The sequence below is a fragment of the Typopeltis vanoorti genome, chromosome 18 (assembly GCF_054136105.1).
Source record: "Typopeltis vanoorti isolate ZY-2024b chromosome 18, IOZ_Tvanoo_1.0, whole genome shotgun sequence".
In the NCBI taxonomy this organism is placed as follows: domain Eukaryota; kingdom Metazoa; phylum Arthropoda; class Arachnida; order Uropygi; family Thelyphonidae; genus Typopeltis; species Typopeltis vanoorti.
Window position 1 is genome coordinate 107,223,223 of NC_143566.1, and position 17,555 is coordinate 107,240,777.

Below are 17,555 nucleotides of genomic sequence, written 5' to 3' on the forward strand. Positions count from 1 at the left end.
ATAAGACCACACCTGGATTATTGTGTGCAGATTTGGTGTCCAAGGGAATAAATAAGCTGTGGAAAGGGTGCAAAGAAGAGTTACAAAGATTATATCTGGATTATGGGATTAGGATTTAGATTATGAGGACAGATTGCGAGTATGTGGATTCTGGTTAACAGGCTTTAGAAGTCTATAAATTTTTAATTGGTGTTATAGGAAAGCGTCTGATGACATTTTCGTTATATGGAAGGTGGAGAGACAACAGCGGGGTGGGGGGGCACCCATGAAAGTTAAGTGTGTTCAAGAAAGAGGTAAGAACTAGGTTTTTCTCTCACAGGGACAGAGCAATGAGTGGAGTAGTTTGCCTTTAGGGGTAGTGAGTACATCTAGTGTGAATGAATTTAAGGGAAGGTATGACAGCGGGTTTGGGTGATTTATAGCCTCTCTCGATGAGTTCTTGACTCCCTGGAGATCTCAGATAATAATAATAATAATAATAATATGTAAAAAAATATACGATAATGGAAATTATTATTAAGATAATTCCAAACTTCAAACACTGTTTTACATGAAAATGGATACCCCTACCTAATGATATGTTTGCTACATCATTTATATCTCCATTTTAAGCGTCTTGTCATGAAATATTAGCACGCAAACTAGCAAGCGGTTATTTGGAAATTGAATAATTTACATTGCATGACTTAACGTAATCATGAAAAATAATTAATGTGAATTTTTCTAGAATGTTCTTGGGAATTCTTCTTCGATTGATTCAATTAGTTATTAGTTGAACAGAAAATTAAATCTGCGCTTTTCAAAATGTAAATTTAGTTATATAAAATGTGTTAAGCACTTGAAAGAAAACTGTCTGGTTAATTTCTTCAAGCACGAAGAGAATGAAGGTTTTCTATTCTGTATTACTATGATTGATTTGCATTCCGATTGTAGCATGCCAGTGCTTGCTATAATATCTTGAAGTTTACAGTTTCTGCACATTCGCTATAAGAAGGAAACGTCTTGGTGAAGTTGGAACAAATATGAGGAGGGATAAAATAAATATTATATAACAAAACGTCACCGAATCAAATAAAAATATAAGTTAAATAATAAAACAGCATTATCATAAAAGTCTGCATGCGACTTCCAGCGCGAGACAATAACATCGAAACTCATCCAATGAGGGAAGTGAATTCTTTGCAGACGAATCTAATAGTAAGCTGCTAGCACTGGTATGACGTTCAATATGTGCATTTAAGTTAAATTGGGACGCAAGACAATAAATGCTAAATCTGGATAGAGTGAACATTCCGGAAATGTTCTCTCCATCCCGATGGAAATTGGCCATCTTTCTATTTCCGCCCCATGAAAATTTCGGTCATTTTTTAATTAAAATAAAATAGTTTATTTCATTTTATGCATATAATAATTAATTTTCGAAAAACGCAACAAAAAGGGAAGATATTTCTCCATTTGAAAATCTCAAAAGATAGTATAATAAGAATAAAAAAGAGTTTGTGATTTTCTGAGGAAAATAATAATAATAATAAAAAAAAGTAAAACGAACGAGTTCACCTACTATGCGGATCTCAACATAGCAAAGAAAGATTCATTTACAAAAATTAGTCTTTTAAAAAATTAGAAAAATATGGCTTAAAATGAGACGCGGATTGATGAGATAATCTCGCACTTCTGCTTACAATTTTAATTCTCATTTTAAGATTACGATAATTGTTTATTTTTGTTAGTAGTTAAAACCGTTCATGAAAATAAAAGTTATTTAGGTTTCCTGCTACACACCACCATTTTCCGGTAGAAGCTCTTAATTGCGTCCGTAGTGCAATTGGAAAAACGACGGGACGTTGCGCCCTTCAATTGGAAAAGGCGGATGCGTTCCTCGTCGTTACGAGAGGAATCTTTATATGGACTTTTACAATTGAAGGTGAGTTAGCCGATCGTACGGAGGTAGCGGGGGGGGGTTATCCCGCATACAGGCAAATCGGCTTCAGAACACACGCGATTTACAGACCAATAATACTGGTGGTGGCGGTGATGGGTGGTAGATGGCGTTGATTGTAAGCCTGTGTAGTGGGAGAATTAAGTAGTGGGGGGGGAGAGACTGTGAGATGTGTGTAGCGGTGTGGAGTAAAGTGCCCTCCCGCGATGAGTCCTTGGAGGTGTCACGTAATAATAATAATGGCGTAGTGTGTAGATAATGACGTATGTGCAAATGGATGATTAAGTATTGCAGAAGGTGGATTCTGGGAGAGTGGATCCCTTATTATTATCTCACAGATAATAGTTCCCACTTGCTTACAAATGGTCTTCGATAACAAGAATTATTTTGTTAATAGTGACTTATCCCATTATTTTGTCACATTTAAGATTATCAGATTTGATTTTCTGATTAAGATGATTTTATTCATTTCTAGAATAAAACAGTTTCAGTAAGTATAATGTGAGAGAGCAAATATGACCACTTCATAACAAAGGCAACGAAAAAAGAAAGAAAGAAATGGAAAAGAAAAGACGAACTTATTTGAAATGGTTTCAAATAAATGAAAACATAAAAACGTCGGTTTTTTCATATATTTCCTAACAATTAAAAAATAAAGTTGATGTACATTCTTCTGCATATCTAAATTAAAATATGTTGAGATCCGCATAGTAGGTGAACTCATTTGTTTTACCTTTTTTTTTTATTATTTTCCTCAGAAAATCACACCTTTTTTTAATTCTGATTATACTATCTTTTGAGACTTTCAAATGAAGAAATATCTTCCCTTTTAATAATTTAATTTTCTCTTCTTAAATAACATATATACAATACGCAGTTATATTTTAAAATTCTCGAGATGAATATTCGTCATAAGGTATATAAAAATTAAAACACGCTAAACACCAAATGATAAAGTAAATCTAGTGCAGCTGACAATGGGCTTCAGATAAATATCAATTAGAAAATGCTTTTAGAATAATTATAACACTTAGCCGTTAAAGCGGACATTATAGATAATGTTTTAATAAGTATTGGTCATATTTAATCATACTGTTGTCATCTGCTTATTTATTTATTATTTATTTATTTTTATTTTTTTTTGCGGAAACAGCTCTTTCCGCAAGGCTGTAATTTCAGGCTGTAATATAGATATAATTAATCTATATTACAGCAGTTTCTTTTATTATATACTAGATAAAGTGAAATGATTTTTTTTTTTTTTAAAAAAAAGTGCTATTTCATTGACATTTCGTAATCCTCCAAGGAGTTTGGTTCAAAATTTTGCTTTCGTGTAGCTATTAATTGCTGTATTACAGACTATCGAAGTCAGGGAAGTGTAACTGATTCCACAAAAGCGAAGTTGGGAATTATCCTAAGTTTTGCTTTTAAAATAATCGGTCTCCATGCACATACTATAAGCGCTAGTTACACCGATATTTATCTTTGAAACTCACAGATACGCTAATATTTTGCAAGTATAAAACATTTTTGTACAAATTTTAGACTAGGTCTTCGTAAACTAATTTTAAGTGTAAATATATATTTGCATTAAAATCAGTTTTCGATATCTCTGTTAACTAATGCAGCTATTACATCATAGAACAAGAGTCTTGAAACTTTGTTTAAACAGGCAGCGATATTTTTCGGTTGGTTTTTATTAAGTTGGACATTCATAAACGAAACAAAATATACAAAATTTTGTCAGATTTATTCTAGCATATCTTTCTTTTCGTAAAGGTGGGTGGCAAAGCTAGTGGCTACGCAGCTGACTGACTCTTTTACATAGAAACACATCGAAAAATGGATCTATTTTTTTTTTTTTATGTATGCCAATCACTACAGACTGTTAATAGCAGTGACGTTGGCTCTTGCACATAACGTGTATTTTATGCGTACATGTATATATATATAATATATTATACACATGTGTATATATGTGTATGTATATATATATATTTTTTATTCCATTTTTAAACTTTGTATTTCTTGAGATTACAGTCTTTTGTTGCAAATGATCCAGGGAATGAGTTCACTTTTAAAATCAGCCCATTTTTCCAACGCCACTACATGCCCTTCCTCAGCCACTTGTTTTGAGATATAACTGGAAAGATGAGTTTGGCAGTCAAAACTGGAATGAATACATTAACGAATGTGGAGTGTGCTTCATTGTTTCAGAAATATCCAACACAAGTCGCCAAGATGTATTTTTTTTTTTTTTAATAATACCCCACTCTCTTTGAAGTCCTAGAGTCCAGTATGAGTGGGAAATCTTGCAGTGGTCATTCTCTGGGTCCCGAACCCTTCAATCCGAGCACATAAAGGTTCCAAGTAAAAACATCTTTGAATATAGAAATCACCTTCGTCCATCCACACACACACACACACACACACACACACACACACACACACACACACACACACACACACACACACACAAAAGCTAATACCTCTTTGTAGCATCCACCCGGACTGTTTACAACAATAGTCATTGCTACCAGATGGCGCTTCTAACGAACTGGCGCGTTGCCAACTGCAGCACTTTGACTCCTGGATAGAAGAATTTCATAGATCCATAGCGATGCACAGAAATACACACACGCGCTCAATCACTCACGCACGCACGCGCACGCACACACACACACATATGCGAACGTACTAAAATTGAACTCTTTATTCCTGTAATGATTCCCTATCATGGAAGCTACAACATTTACAGAACTGACCACAGAATAAAGAGCAACACACACACACACACGCACGCACGTTCTCTTATTCCTTCACAAAAAGAACATACTTTAGGCCTGCAGCTCATGCCAAAAGCACGACCCTTTTGTTACCATTGGGTAGATAAATTGATCCACTTGCATGATGGATTCTAATATGTCTATACATATTCTTACACATTCCATTCCACACACACGCACACATACACAAGCACAGTTTCTCTCTCTCTCACTCATGCACGCACACACAAACTCCAGTGCTCTAAGAGGTACAAAACCGTCGAACAAATGTATTCTGTCAAATGAACCAAATATTAAACCTAGCCACTCAAGCGTGCTTCCTATGAAGTTGGTTCTTGAGCGATGACAGCAGAGTGTTTTTTTAGAGCTTTGTTTTGTTTTTGTTTTTAAATTCCAACGCGGACCGAGAAGGGCGCAGCAAAAACAGTGAAGCTGAGCCTTAATAGAGTCCACAGTTTCTCAAGTTGTTAGCGATTATAACGTCCGTTACTGCATCAAACACAAACTGAATATTGGTGGTGTCAGTGGCACATGTCATGTGGCAATAAATCTCCTTGGTGGTTGACTTGTTTTTGGCTTCAAATTGGGCCTGAATGTATGCTGCGGCCTCTCCGTATTCTTGGGAACCTGATGAAAACAGAGAAAAAACAACATTCACAAAATATTTTTGCATTGTTTGTAATAGAGAAATTATTTTGAATCTATTACTTTGATTTGGTTTGCTGACACTGTTAAGTACTAAATTCGAACAATTATAACGAACCCATTTCTTACCTGTATACTCAGGGAAGCAGATAGTAAGAGGAGATTTCTTAATTTTTTCTTCAAAAAGATCCTTCTTGTTCAGAAAGAGGATAATAGAAGTGTCAGTGAACCACTTGTTGTTACAAATAGAATCAAATAACTTGAGACTTTCTTGCATGCGATTCTGCAAAGATAAAATTATTGATGGACTGTTTATACACACACACACACACACAACTGATATGTCAGTTTAATAAAGTATTTTCTATATTAATTAAAAGAAGGTGTATTTGCAAAATTTAATAAGGCAATTTAAAATATGATATTACTTTTTATGAAATAAAAAGTAATATTAATTTTTATTAAAAAAAACAATAAATAACAAAGTGAGATCATGCAGCGCTTGGGTCACCTTTGCCACGACTTGCCCTAGTATATATTACTTCGGCATGTTGCATATCGAGTATCTCTTGGCAAAGGAGGGATATTTATTTTCCTTTGCAGTTTTCAATATGTGGATATTTGTTCTTTATTGGTGTCCTTGTAGCGCAGATCTGGAGTTAGCTGATCTGATACTGAAGTGGTGAGGCTCTTCTGACTGGATCTTCACTTTTTCACCCCACATGGAACGCAGACTGCCTAGAGAACATATGCAATATATAGAACATAATGGCTTTAATTGTTTTGGAGTAATGTAAGCAACCAATATCTGATCTCTTGTACTAAATACCCAACTGCTCACGCGTCATATAACAAGGAGGTATGTAGCCTAAAAAACTAGCTAATGCCTTTCATTTCCTTACAGAGAGTAGAGGAGACCGTTTTTTTTTTTTTAACCCTGTCTAACTTTAGCAGACTGAGTGGGGAGTTCAATCACCACCAGTAACAAACCAGAGACAGATGGCCCAAGGCTATTCTTATAAGCGCCAACCGATGATGAGAGTCGAAAACAAGTGCTGCCATCTCATGGTCACTAATCCTATGAGTATATGTTGTTATCTGAAATAGTGTAGGTTCTGTGGTCAATTTTCTTAGAGTATAAGGGACGAAACACCTGCTTGTCCTTGACAGAGATCGACTAAATTGGGAAACGGTCGAAGAAAGGCTTAGAAAATGTTCATCTAGTCGGCGACTGTAGTTGAACTTAAGTCTATCTTTGAGCAGCCTAGCGAAGAGGATGCAAAGGCCACTGAGCTGCACAGGCCTGTCAGAACTTCCAAAAACTAGATCACAACTCTCATCAGAGACATGCCTACTTCCCAATCAATTTCCCAGTGGTGGTCATTTTGACTTTTTTTAAGGCCAAATTCGGGGTATTTACCCAAAAGTATACTTACCAGAGAAATTTGAATAAACATTCAGTCCTAAAAAATCTGCAACAACAACAGCAATTACATCATCTGGAATCTGAGGAATACCAGTCCCTAGAAGCCACCATACGCTCACACTTAGAGCCCTCTTCAAGAGGAGCAGAGGGCTCTAAGTGTGGAAACATCATAGAATATCATCACGAAATCCTTTTATATACTTTTCAGTACTACAAAAATTTATACCAAGCTAACTCAACATCCATGGATGCCACTGGCATAATTCTCTCTGATGTGAAAAGTCTCTCACCAGCAATGCGGCATAAGGCTCCCCATCACGCTGCACGATTTGACAACTGCCTGCACCTCCTTACAAAAAGATAAATTTCCTGGCATAGACGGGCTCACCACTGAATATTACCAGTCCTTCTGGGAACAGCTTGGACCTATTCTCTACAGAGTATATATCAAAGCCAATACAAATGGCTTCTCACTCAATATGATTACATCTGTTATTAAGCTTATCCCAAAGAAACGAGATGCGACAAAATTAAGAAACTGGCAACCCATCTCCATCATAAACACCGATCGTAATATCAAAAGCCATTGACAACAAACTGAAACCCACCCTGAACGAAATAATAGATAGACATCAGAGTTATTCCATCCCTGGACGATCTATCCACGAAAACGTATACCTCATAAGCATAGCCAACAACAACAGTGAAACAATGGGTCTTGTAACACTAGACCCAGAAAAATCTTTCGACCGCATTGAACATCCCTACCTATTCAACTGCTTGAAAGCTTTCGGCTTTGCCTCAGGCATCATTCAATTCATTAAAATATTATATGCTAAAGCACACTTTTGCATGAAAATAAACAACAGACTCGCCCATATCTGTCCCATACAGCAGAGGTAATAAACAAGGCTGGCTCTCCACTTTCCGGTCCTCTTTACACACAATAACCATTGAGCCATTTTTTGAGCAGAGTAAGCATGCTGCTTAGGGCATTCCATCCTGAAGTTTCTTACCAATCCATAACCTGATTGTATATACTGATGATATTACAGTTATAGCCCACAAACAAGAGGGATATAACTGGTCACTGGTCCACAGAGGGAAACAAATACCTGGGGATTTACCTAGGAAACACACCCTCTTACGTGGAAAGAAGTGGGTAACATTAATTAAACGTTTCAAGCAAGTACTAGGAAAGTGGGCAGCAATACGAGCCTCTGCCTTCACAAGAGGGAGAACAATAATTGTTAACCAAATAGCCACCAGTGTCCTTTGGTGGCATAAGAATTTTAGTGTATGCCAATGTCCTTTGGCATACACTGAGATTCTTATGTCACCAGTGCAATTTATCAAACAAATACAGACAACCATCTATCGATTCGTATGGAATCAAACAGGCTTTCCTACTCCAAGCTAAGTACTTCTCTCAAAGAAGGACAAAATTTGACGTCCATTGACCTCAGGTAACAACGTTCCGTACTCGCTTTTTCCTTAATACCCTACAATAGAAAATGGTACACAAACGCACCATCGAATATATTTTCAGTTCTGCCACTTGAGGTCTCTCTTTATCCACAACTTTAAGAATGACAAGAGCGCACGTGCCAGTGAATCTAACAAATTTCTACAAAGATGCCTTTCGAAGATGGGAGAAATAAAACCTCCAGCGCACAATGAAGACATCATCTCTTCCTGAAATCCTCATAGAACCCATCTTCCACAACACGATGGTACGGAACCCCATCACTGAGAGATTTTTTCCTCAATGGAGTTGGCGAGGCCTCCGGTTCTTGGATGTCATTCTTTCTCCAAGCCTTAGCACTTTCCAAAATTAGTCACAAACTTGGAATACGGGAATCAGGTCGAGCAGATACACAGTGTGAAATAGTCTTTTTAAGTTGTTATTCCTGAGAGCATAATGAAAGAGGGGCTCAGTCCTCCTGACGCGGAAGATCCGATGTCTCTCTTTCTGATACAAACCAACAGTGCATGGGAGAGAATTATACCCTGCAATATAAACGAAATTTACAGTACTCTAATACAACAGTCCAACCAAAGCACTTCACTGGATAATCCGTATCGTCTCACCAAACACTATTAATTGGGACCTACCACATCGCACAAGAACCACAAAACCCGAAGCAGATATTCAGTGGAGAATGTGGCACAATGCGCCATCTCCAATCATATTAGGAAAATTCAACCTAGATGTTTCAGATAACTGTCTGTTCTGCTACCGAGCAGGAACAGTCGGGCACATCTACTTAAAATGCCCCGTCAACACCCAATTAATCCGTCTGTCTCGGGAAAGAAGCCTTAATCTGCGGTTGTCTTCATACAGAAGAGGAATATCTCAGTCTTGTGCATGTAGGGTCAAAACAACATTCGATCTGCAACTACCTCTTCGTCACTGCGAAAGCGGTAATATACAGTTTCTCGCTTCGACACAAAAGAACAAACAGGACAACAGTTTCACAGAGAGGCGGCGGACCATCTCCTTGCAGCCTTCAAAAAAAAAGGTGAGAAGTCGTATCCCGCATGAGCATCATCACCATAGGCAAAACAACACCGCAGACCTTTTCCACCTAGACTGGAATCCACGAAATCAACTCCTAGCTGAGCAGGGTGCAGAGTCCACTTGCCAACAGAGAAGTGACATTATTCCCCTCCCTCCTCCCAAAGAAAGGGGAAATAAAAATATTTTCGTGCTTACAGTGTGAATGATGATCATTTGTTACTTTCATGTAAATATGTAATATTGTCCTATAGCAGTATTTCCCAACGTGGGGCGTACGCCCCACAGGGGAAGGGAGGCAATTTGAATATTTTTAGGACAATTAGAAAATGATGTTGCATTCGTCACCTCATCTTTTTATTTAAAGTACCTATTTATATTATTCTTTTTCAGAACTTGGCTGACTATTATGCTAGGGGGGGGGGCATCAAAATCTTTGAGGCGTTGAGGGAGGGCATGATCCAAAAAACGTTGGGAAACACTGTCCTATAGCAACTGTTATTTTCGTGTAAGTTGCAGTATCATGTTATAATAACTGTTATTGATATGAAAAGTGTAATATCATCTTATAACAGCTGTTATTCTTATGTAATTTATCTCAAAAATCGCCTGAACAAAACCAGTTAATCCTGTATAAAATAATAAAAATATCTGTCTGTAGGTAACTGTAATATTTTTGTGTTTTTGGTCTTGTGATCTGTAATTCATATTTATATCCAGTCCCGGCCGTAACAAATGCACGGCCCAATTGGAATAATTTTGGTGGGGTTCCTAATTTAAGATAATTAGGTATGAAGTATATTTATTATTAAACTTTTATACTTTTACAAAAATAAAAAAACGAAACTAGTTATAAAGATTTTTTCTTGATTTTTGTTCAGCAAAATTTTCGAAAATTTTATAAAAATTTTAAATTTCTTGCTTCGGATCTTGATTAGGCCAAATTGGCTTAAGGTCGATCCTGTTTATACTTTTGCGTGTCTGGATTCTTCTTAGAACTTTGTACAGTATGCAATCTCGAAAAAAAAAAAGAAAAAAATAGCGTTCTCTTTCACTGTGAAAAATTAGCGAACATCATTTAGTTAGTTATTCCCATGGGACGTCATTTTGACGTCACATTCTTTATAATCCAATCACGATTATGAAAAGGACTAACATTTAAAATGAGACTTGCTGGAACGATGCTTGGTATTTTTGTATGATATATTCCCACTGAATATGGTGCCCTGCCGTAATTCCAGCAGCTTACATTATCCGAAAAAATATCATTTCAGTAAGTTTAATTTAAATGATAATCTTTTAATGTAGTTAATATTGTCGATATGAATTATTTCAGGAATATATCCTACACCCAAGCTTCAAGTAAAGTTTTGCTTAATCACCATTGTCACTGTTACCATAGTAATCACAGTTTGTAATCCATTCCAATCACGCACCAGCTTGCGTCATCGTTTAAGGTTGACACCTCTTTTCTACAGTTTGTATTGAGACAAAACAATTTCCCCTTTTTATTTCGAATATTAGCAGCAGCACATCGAGACGCTAGTTTTATTATGAAAGTAATAAATAACATGCCAAGAGATAGCCATGAGTCAAACATTCAAAAAACTCATTACCATATTTAATATTTTGTTGTTTTTAACCAATAATAATAATAATTATTATTATTATAAAAGTTCCATCTCACTTGAAGGTAGCAGGGAATTAATCTTTTTACATTTGAATTTTTATCTATGTTGAATTTATGCTATGTATCCTCTTCTGCCATACGGCGGGGTGGGGGAGCAGCTAAGGAGATGATTATGAGCAGGGTGGTTTCCAGTTGCCTTCCTTGCCGCACTATATCCTATGGTTGTATCCTGTGTGTTCACGGGGTCGGTTTGCCTGCTTGCGGGATGAAAAACCCCAGATAAACCGACGGAAAAAACCCTGCTGCCCATGCACAAGACCGGCTAACTTGACTATAACTAAGGAAGATCCTTCAGCTCCTCATGTCGTCGACGGAATCGAACCTGGGACACTCCTTCCCCAGTCGTATGGTTGCGAAGCGCATAGCCACTGGGCTAACCACGCGGACGAATGTTTGCTTGAAATAATTAATTTATTAGTACTAGTATTAATAGAGACCTCAAGGTACTCACAAGGGGGGAGGGGCTTCAACCTGTACCAGATGTGTTACATGTTCTTGAGTTCATTCACGTTACACGCACTCCCACCCTCCAAAGGCAATCCATTCCAATCACGCACCAATCTACGAGATTAAACTCACACCTTGATTGCGTTCATTCCCAAATTCCATGGATGCTCGCTAGTATTTCCCTAACACACTTCTTTCACCTGTTTGCTAGTGTCTGCAGTCTACAAATTCTCAATCTCTTCATGATTAGTATTCCACAATTCTGATATCATCTCTCTCTCTCTCTCTCTCTCCAGTGGTGATTCTCCAAAATCGCCACTGGAGAGAGAGTTCGTTCGTTTCATCATTGCAGTTATCATTTGATTGTATATCAATCTCCACTCTATGGCCCCTGAATTTCAACTTCCTATCTACCAACACTCCAAGATTCCTGATCATTATCTTGTGGTATAATTTCACCAATATAGTCGCATTCGATGTCTTATTACATCAAAGTACATGCCTACATTTATTAACATTGAACTGATAGCCATTTTCGCACACCTACAGTTCAAATCATTCTGCTAATACTGCTGCATTCCTAATTACCGTGCCCATCTTTGTCATCAGCAAACAGCTGTTATCACCTGTCAAATTCTTCCCAGTGTTATCAGTAATGTAAAGATGGAATAACAGTGAACCAAGGACTGATCTGTGTGATATATCACTCACTGTTCACCTTAAATCTAGCAAACTCACATCTCCCGAATAACACTTTTTGATATTTGTCAGCAATCCTCTTATCCATGCTAATATTTTATAATCCAATCCCATATTCTGCAATGTATGCAACAGTTTTACATGCTGTATTATGTCAAAAGCCTTAGCAAAATCCAATAGTAGCATGGTGGATCCATTCTCCTTATCTAGTTCAATGCTAACATTATTATTATAAAATGTGAGTAAGTTACTCAAACATTATCTTCCCTTAGTAAACCCATGCTCTTCATTGCAAAGTACAGAGACCAGGTCTTCTTCACGTCTGGTCTCCTGGGCTTTCAATCTATTTCAGTATGTAAGCTCTTCCCCCTCTTTTCCAATATCTTCACTCCTGAGACATTAATTGGTTGATACTTGGATACATCGGTCTTTGCACCGCCCTTGTGCAATGGAATTACCATACATTCCTTCCATTCCTGCAGAATCTTCCCTGTTCTGAGACTCATATTAAACAGCCTGGTCAAAGGAATAGCCAGTTCAGCTGAAGACTCTTTTAGCACACGTGCTGATATCCCATCAGTCCCTATTGCTGAATTCTTATTCAGTTTGTGCAACAGCTTTTATATCTCATCCTCATCCACCTGAGTTTCTTTATCCAGGGAAGAGGCAACAGTGAGCTCAATGCCGCATACGATAGCTTATACCAAATTGGGCACTCATTAGTTGAATAAGCTCTTCTGCATCTGTTACCACCACATCATCTGCATTCAGTAGTTATTCTTTCATATTCATTATAATTTGGAACATCCATGTACCGTATTTTCAATAAATGAAATTTAAAAAAAAAAGTAAATCAAGATTACTCGGGAAGGGGAAAAATGTGAAAGTCAGGTGCACGATGTAAAAATTCGAAAAAAGAAAAAGACGCTGAGACTGGTTATCGTATACAAGTGAGTGGTGCTGTCAGCAGTATATGCAAATGAACCAAGGCATAAAAGGGGGCGTTTTGAGTTGTTTTTTCCATTTCATGTCCAGAGTGAGAACCAGACATTTCAGAACAGCAAAATTCTTGGATATCCTATGACATCGGTAACCGAAGAATGCGGGTGCGATCTATTGTAAGACTAGGAGCCGGCCAAAGTCAGGCGGAGGTTGCCAGATGGTTGCATGTCAGTCGTTCCGTGGTTCACAGACTGAGGAACCAATTCCAACAGTCGCAAACAGCATCTTGGAGATGCACCGAAGGAAGGCCAGGGGCTACAATCGCAGTCAAAATTGTTTGCAGACGAGTCCAAATTTGCTGTACAAAGCGATACCAGACATAATATTCATGAAAGGGATACTTATGGAGAATGTAGTGTGATGATTTAGGGAGATATCTCGGGGTAGACACCGACCTGTATGTACTTCCTAGCGGAATCACGAATACTACAGCCTTCTAGAGACGAGGTACTGACTCCCTATGTTCGTCCGTAAGCAGGTGAGACATTATCCTACAAGACTATAATGCTTTTGTCTCATCAAGCTTTTCTTGTCTTCAAGAAAAGAGTATTTTACGTATGGACTGGTCAGCTAGGTCTCCTTACCTTAATCTTATTGAGTATATCTGGGATGCCTTAGTAGATATCTTGTTGTTCCTTACTCTCTCCTCAAAACCTTTAGATTATACGGACATCTCCATGGAATCGGAAGACTCATCGCGGGAGACCCAAACTATCCACACAACACCTATTGTACCTCTTCTTCTTCATTGACAGACGAAGCACTCACAACTGACTCTAGCAATACATTCCATTCATTCACCGCTCTCCAAGCTCTGCAGGAGCAATGGTTGTTATTACCAACTGGACACCATTGTACCCAGAATGAAACATTGTTGTGAGCTCTGTAATGCCTCTGACGGGTGACCACATTCCTTATTGAGGCACTCTGACAAGCTCTCAAATTTGACCTCAAGTTTGACCATTGTCTTCATTTCTTACTAAATTATGCTATTTATTTATAATTTTGTGGTATTTCTTTCGCATCATATGTGATACTACTTTTCACCGAATTGCATACAAATTCGTCCTACAGTTTTTCAGTTATTGTGATTTTCTCTTTGTTCCTTATATGAAACAGTGTACCTTAGTAAACTACTTCTCAAGTCGGTACTGGATGATCGCTGTCATCAACCGGAGACAGAACAGTCACGTCTTTTACTGAGACCCCATGACACTATAATCAGGTCTAACACTCTTCGGGAGACAACTTCTTGAGGAAGTTGTCTCGCAACAGCTGTATAAATTCGGTTTCATTCTTCTCATGCGATTTCAATCAATCCGTGACCTTGTAATTAAAGTTCCTCATAATGATTACTCGATTTGCACCCATCACCTTTATTTGGTAGTGCGTTTTTTCGTCACAAATAACTAATCCACTAAGTATGGAACCTCACAACAGATGATTTCAGTCCCTGATGCTTGGAAAACTGATACTAGCGTTGCAGTCTCGACTTTGACTGGATTAAAATCATCCAATATCATTAGCGGCACACTCTTTCCTCTCCTATCCTCTCTATCCTTCCTAAAAATATCGTACCCTTGACATATCGTACCCATCTCACTCTATACCAACTCGATAACAGTTAGTATATAGTGAGAGCCAGGTCTCACTTCTTTGGCACTACAGCCCCATGTAGGCCCTTGCCCTCCCATTTTTGGGTTTCATAACTCACTACGAGGTGGAGTCGTTACCCCAGGTCTCACTAACGCCTACAATTTGTGGACCCACCCTAATCACCAAGGCAGCAAACTTTGCTTCTTCGTTTCTGCTACTCTTGGCATTCGTGTGCAGACATAATAAGTTACCTTTCGGTGATATTTTTAGAAATGCTTCAACAAAATCATCGAAAGTGTCATGGCATCATCAAAACTCACCGTAGTTTCGTCCTCGTGCAATACCTGATCGTACTCGCTCATAGCAACACAGAAAATAATAGCGGTGACGTCTTCAAAACAGTGGATCCACTTCTTTCGCTCTGACCTTTGGCCTCCGACATCAAATAACCTGCGAAACAAAGTTACATTTTTTTTTCAGCGAAATTGTATTTTCATTTTGGTTTATCAAAAAAAAAAAAAAAGAGTGGAAGAGGAGAATATTAAATTTAAATATTTAAAAGACGTGAACATTTTTAAATATTAATACGGAATCAGGATTTAAAAAAAATAATGAAATAAAAATAAAAAGAGTGGCATTTAAAAAAAAAGATAAAAATTTTAAATAAAAATGAAAAGAGTAGCATCAGTTTTATTCTCATTAAAATGAATAAAAGTTAAATGCTAATATGATTGTAACTAGAGTAATTAGTAACAATTACTTAGATGCTAGTAACACATTCTCTATAAGGTTCTACTTACTTAAAGTTTAAATTCTTGAAGGTAAAATGTACTTCCACAATTCCTGTTGTCTTTACCCTCGTCCTAAGAATGTCTTGTTCTGTAGGCATGTATTCTTTCTTGCCAAGTCGCTCTAAATCATCCAGAAAGCTAATAAAATCAAGAAATGAATTCATTCAGATATATAAAACTAACAAGAAAAAGAGAAATGTTTATGGGCGAAAAAATGCATGAAAAATTCAAGGTCAATCACGGATACGGCGTTAATTAAAATTATTAACAAGCAGGATGGAAAATATCTAATAATCGTGTTCAGTGTATGATCCTTGTGAGGACGAAACCATTTCGGATAGACAAAATTGGTTATAATAATATTATTATTGTAAAAAAAAAAAAAAAAAAAGAATAACAAAATCAAGAAGATTGACTCCATGGTTTAACGAAGAAATAAAAATATTAACAAAAGAAAAGAAAGAAAAATATCTACAAATGAAGACAACAGATTATTGGAACGAATATAAAGAAATAAAAAATAAAATTAATCAAACGAAAATAGGAAGTAAAAATCAATTTTGGGAATCACATACAAAAGAACTTGAATACGATTTCTGTGGTATACAGAAACAAATGTGGAGATTTATTAATACACAAAAGAAGGGAGAAGCAGAATGTATCCCAATATTAAAAGTAGAAATAGAGGAATTAGAAAATTATTTTAAAAACATTTATAACCCAACAGTTGAAATAAAAGTAGAACTATATAGGTAAACAAAGAAATTAAGAAGAAGAAATAAATACAACAGAAGCGAAAATTGAAATAACAGAAATTAAAAATACAATTAAAAAATTTAAAAATAGGAAATCACCAGGTCTAAATAATATCAATAATGAATTATTAAAAAATGGTAAAGAAATTATAATTCAGAGTTTCAATATATTATACAACCAAATAATAAATACAAAAAAGATACCGGTAGAATGGAAGAAAAGTATACCAATACCAATTTTAAAAAACGGAGATTAAAAAAAAAACAGAAAATTATAGAGGGATAAATTTATTAAATACTTCATTAAAAGTACTAACAAGAATCCTAAATAATAAAATAACAAAGGAAGTTAATCTATTAGGTGAACAACAAGGTTTCGGAGAAGATAGATCATGTACAGATGCACTACTCGTAATCAGACAATTGATAGAGAAAACAACAGAATACAATAAGAAACTATTTATATGCTTTATAGACCTGGAAAAAGCATTTGACAGAATATTAATTCAAGATGTAATCGAAATATTGCTGAGAAGAAAAGAAGCAGAAAACATAATACAAATAATTAAAGAAATATATCATGATAATAGATGTGTAATAAAAACACAAGGAAAAACAAGTAAAGAGATACAAATTAGTAATGGCGTTAGACGAGCGGACTTTTTAAGCCCAACAATATTCAATATAATAATGGATGAAGTCATACAAAAAGTTAATAAAATGCAAAATACAGGAGTGGAAATAAATAATAGAATAATAAGAACTATATGTTATGCAGATAATGTAATATTAATTGCAGAAAATGAAACCCAGTTACAAATATTACTACATATATTTAATAAAGCAGCAAAATTACATAATATGAAAATATCAAAAACTAAAACAAAATGTATGACCATATCACAAGAACCACAAAGATGCATTGGAAGGTACTATCATCGAACAAATTACAACTATTTAGGTATACAAAACTGAATTGGAAAGGAAGGCCACATCTAGAAGTCAGAGAACAAGTGGCAAAAGCTGCAAGAATATCAGGATGCTTGAACGAAACAATATGGAAAAATAAACATCTCAGAGTAGAGACAAAAACCAGAATTTATAAAGCAGTCATCAGGCCTATTTATTACATACAATGCAGAAACAAGACCAGACACTAGGAAAACAAGACAAATGTTAAACACGGATGAAATGAATATATTAAGAAAATAGTAAATAAAAATAGGCTAGATTAAATAAAAAAATACAGGTATAAGAAAAC

General features: G+C 36.3%; 1 protein-coding gene across 1 annotated transcript in view; it reads right to left on the minus strand.

The window, feature by feature from the left end:
• Positions 1 to 4,391: 4,391 nt before the first annotated feature.
• LOC150097038 (guanine nucleotide-binding protein G(o) subunit alpha-like) overlaps positions 4,392 to 17,555 on the minus strand; it is a 178,364-nt gene continuing 165,200 nt past the window's right edge. The window contains exons 5-8 of the mRNA XM_090408506.1: positions 15,549 to 15,677; positions 15,069 to 15,198; positions 5,500 to 5,653; positions 4,392 to 5,352 (exon numbers count right to left, since the gene is read on the minus strand). Coding sequence (XP_090264632.1) covers positions 5,165 to 5,352; positions 5,500 to 5,653; positions 15,069 to 15,198; positions 15,549 to 15,677 — 601 coding nt within the window. The 3' untranslated portion in view covers positions 4,392 to 5,164. The remainder of the gene's footprint in view (positions 5,353 to 5,499; positions 5,654 to 15,068; positions 15,199 to 15,548; positions 15,678 to 17,555) is intronic.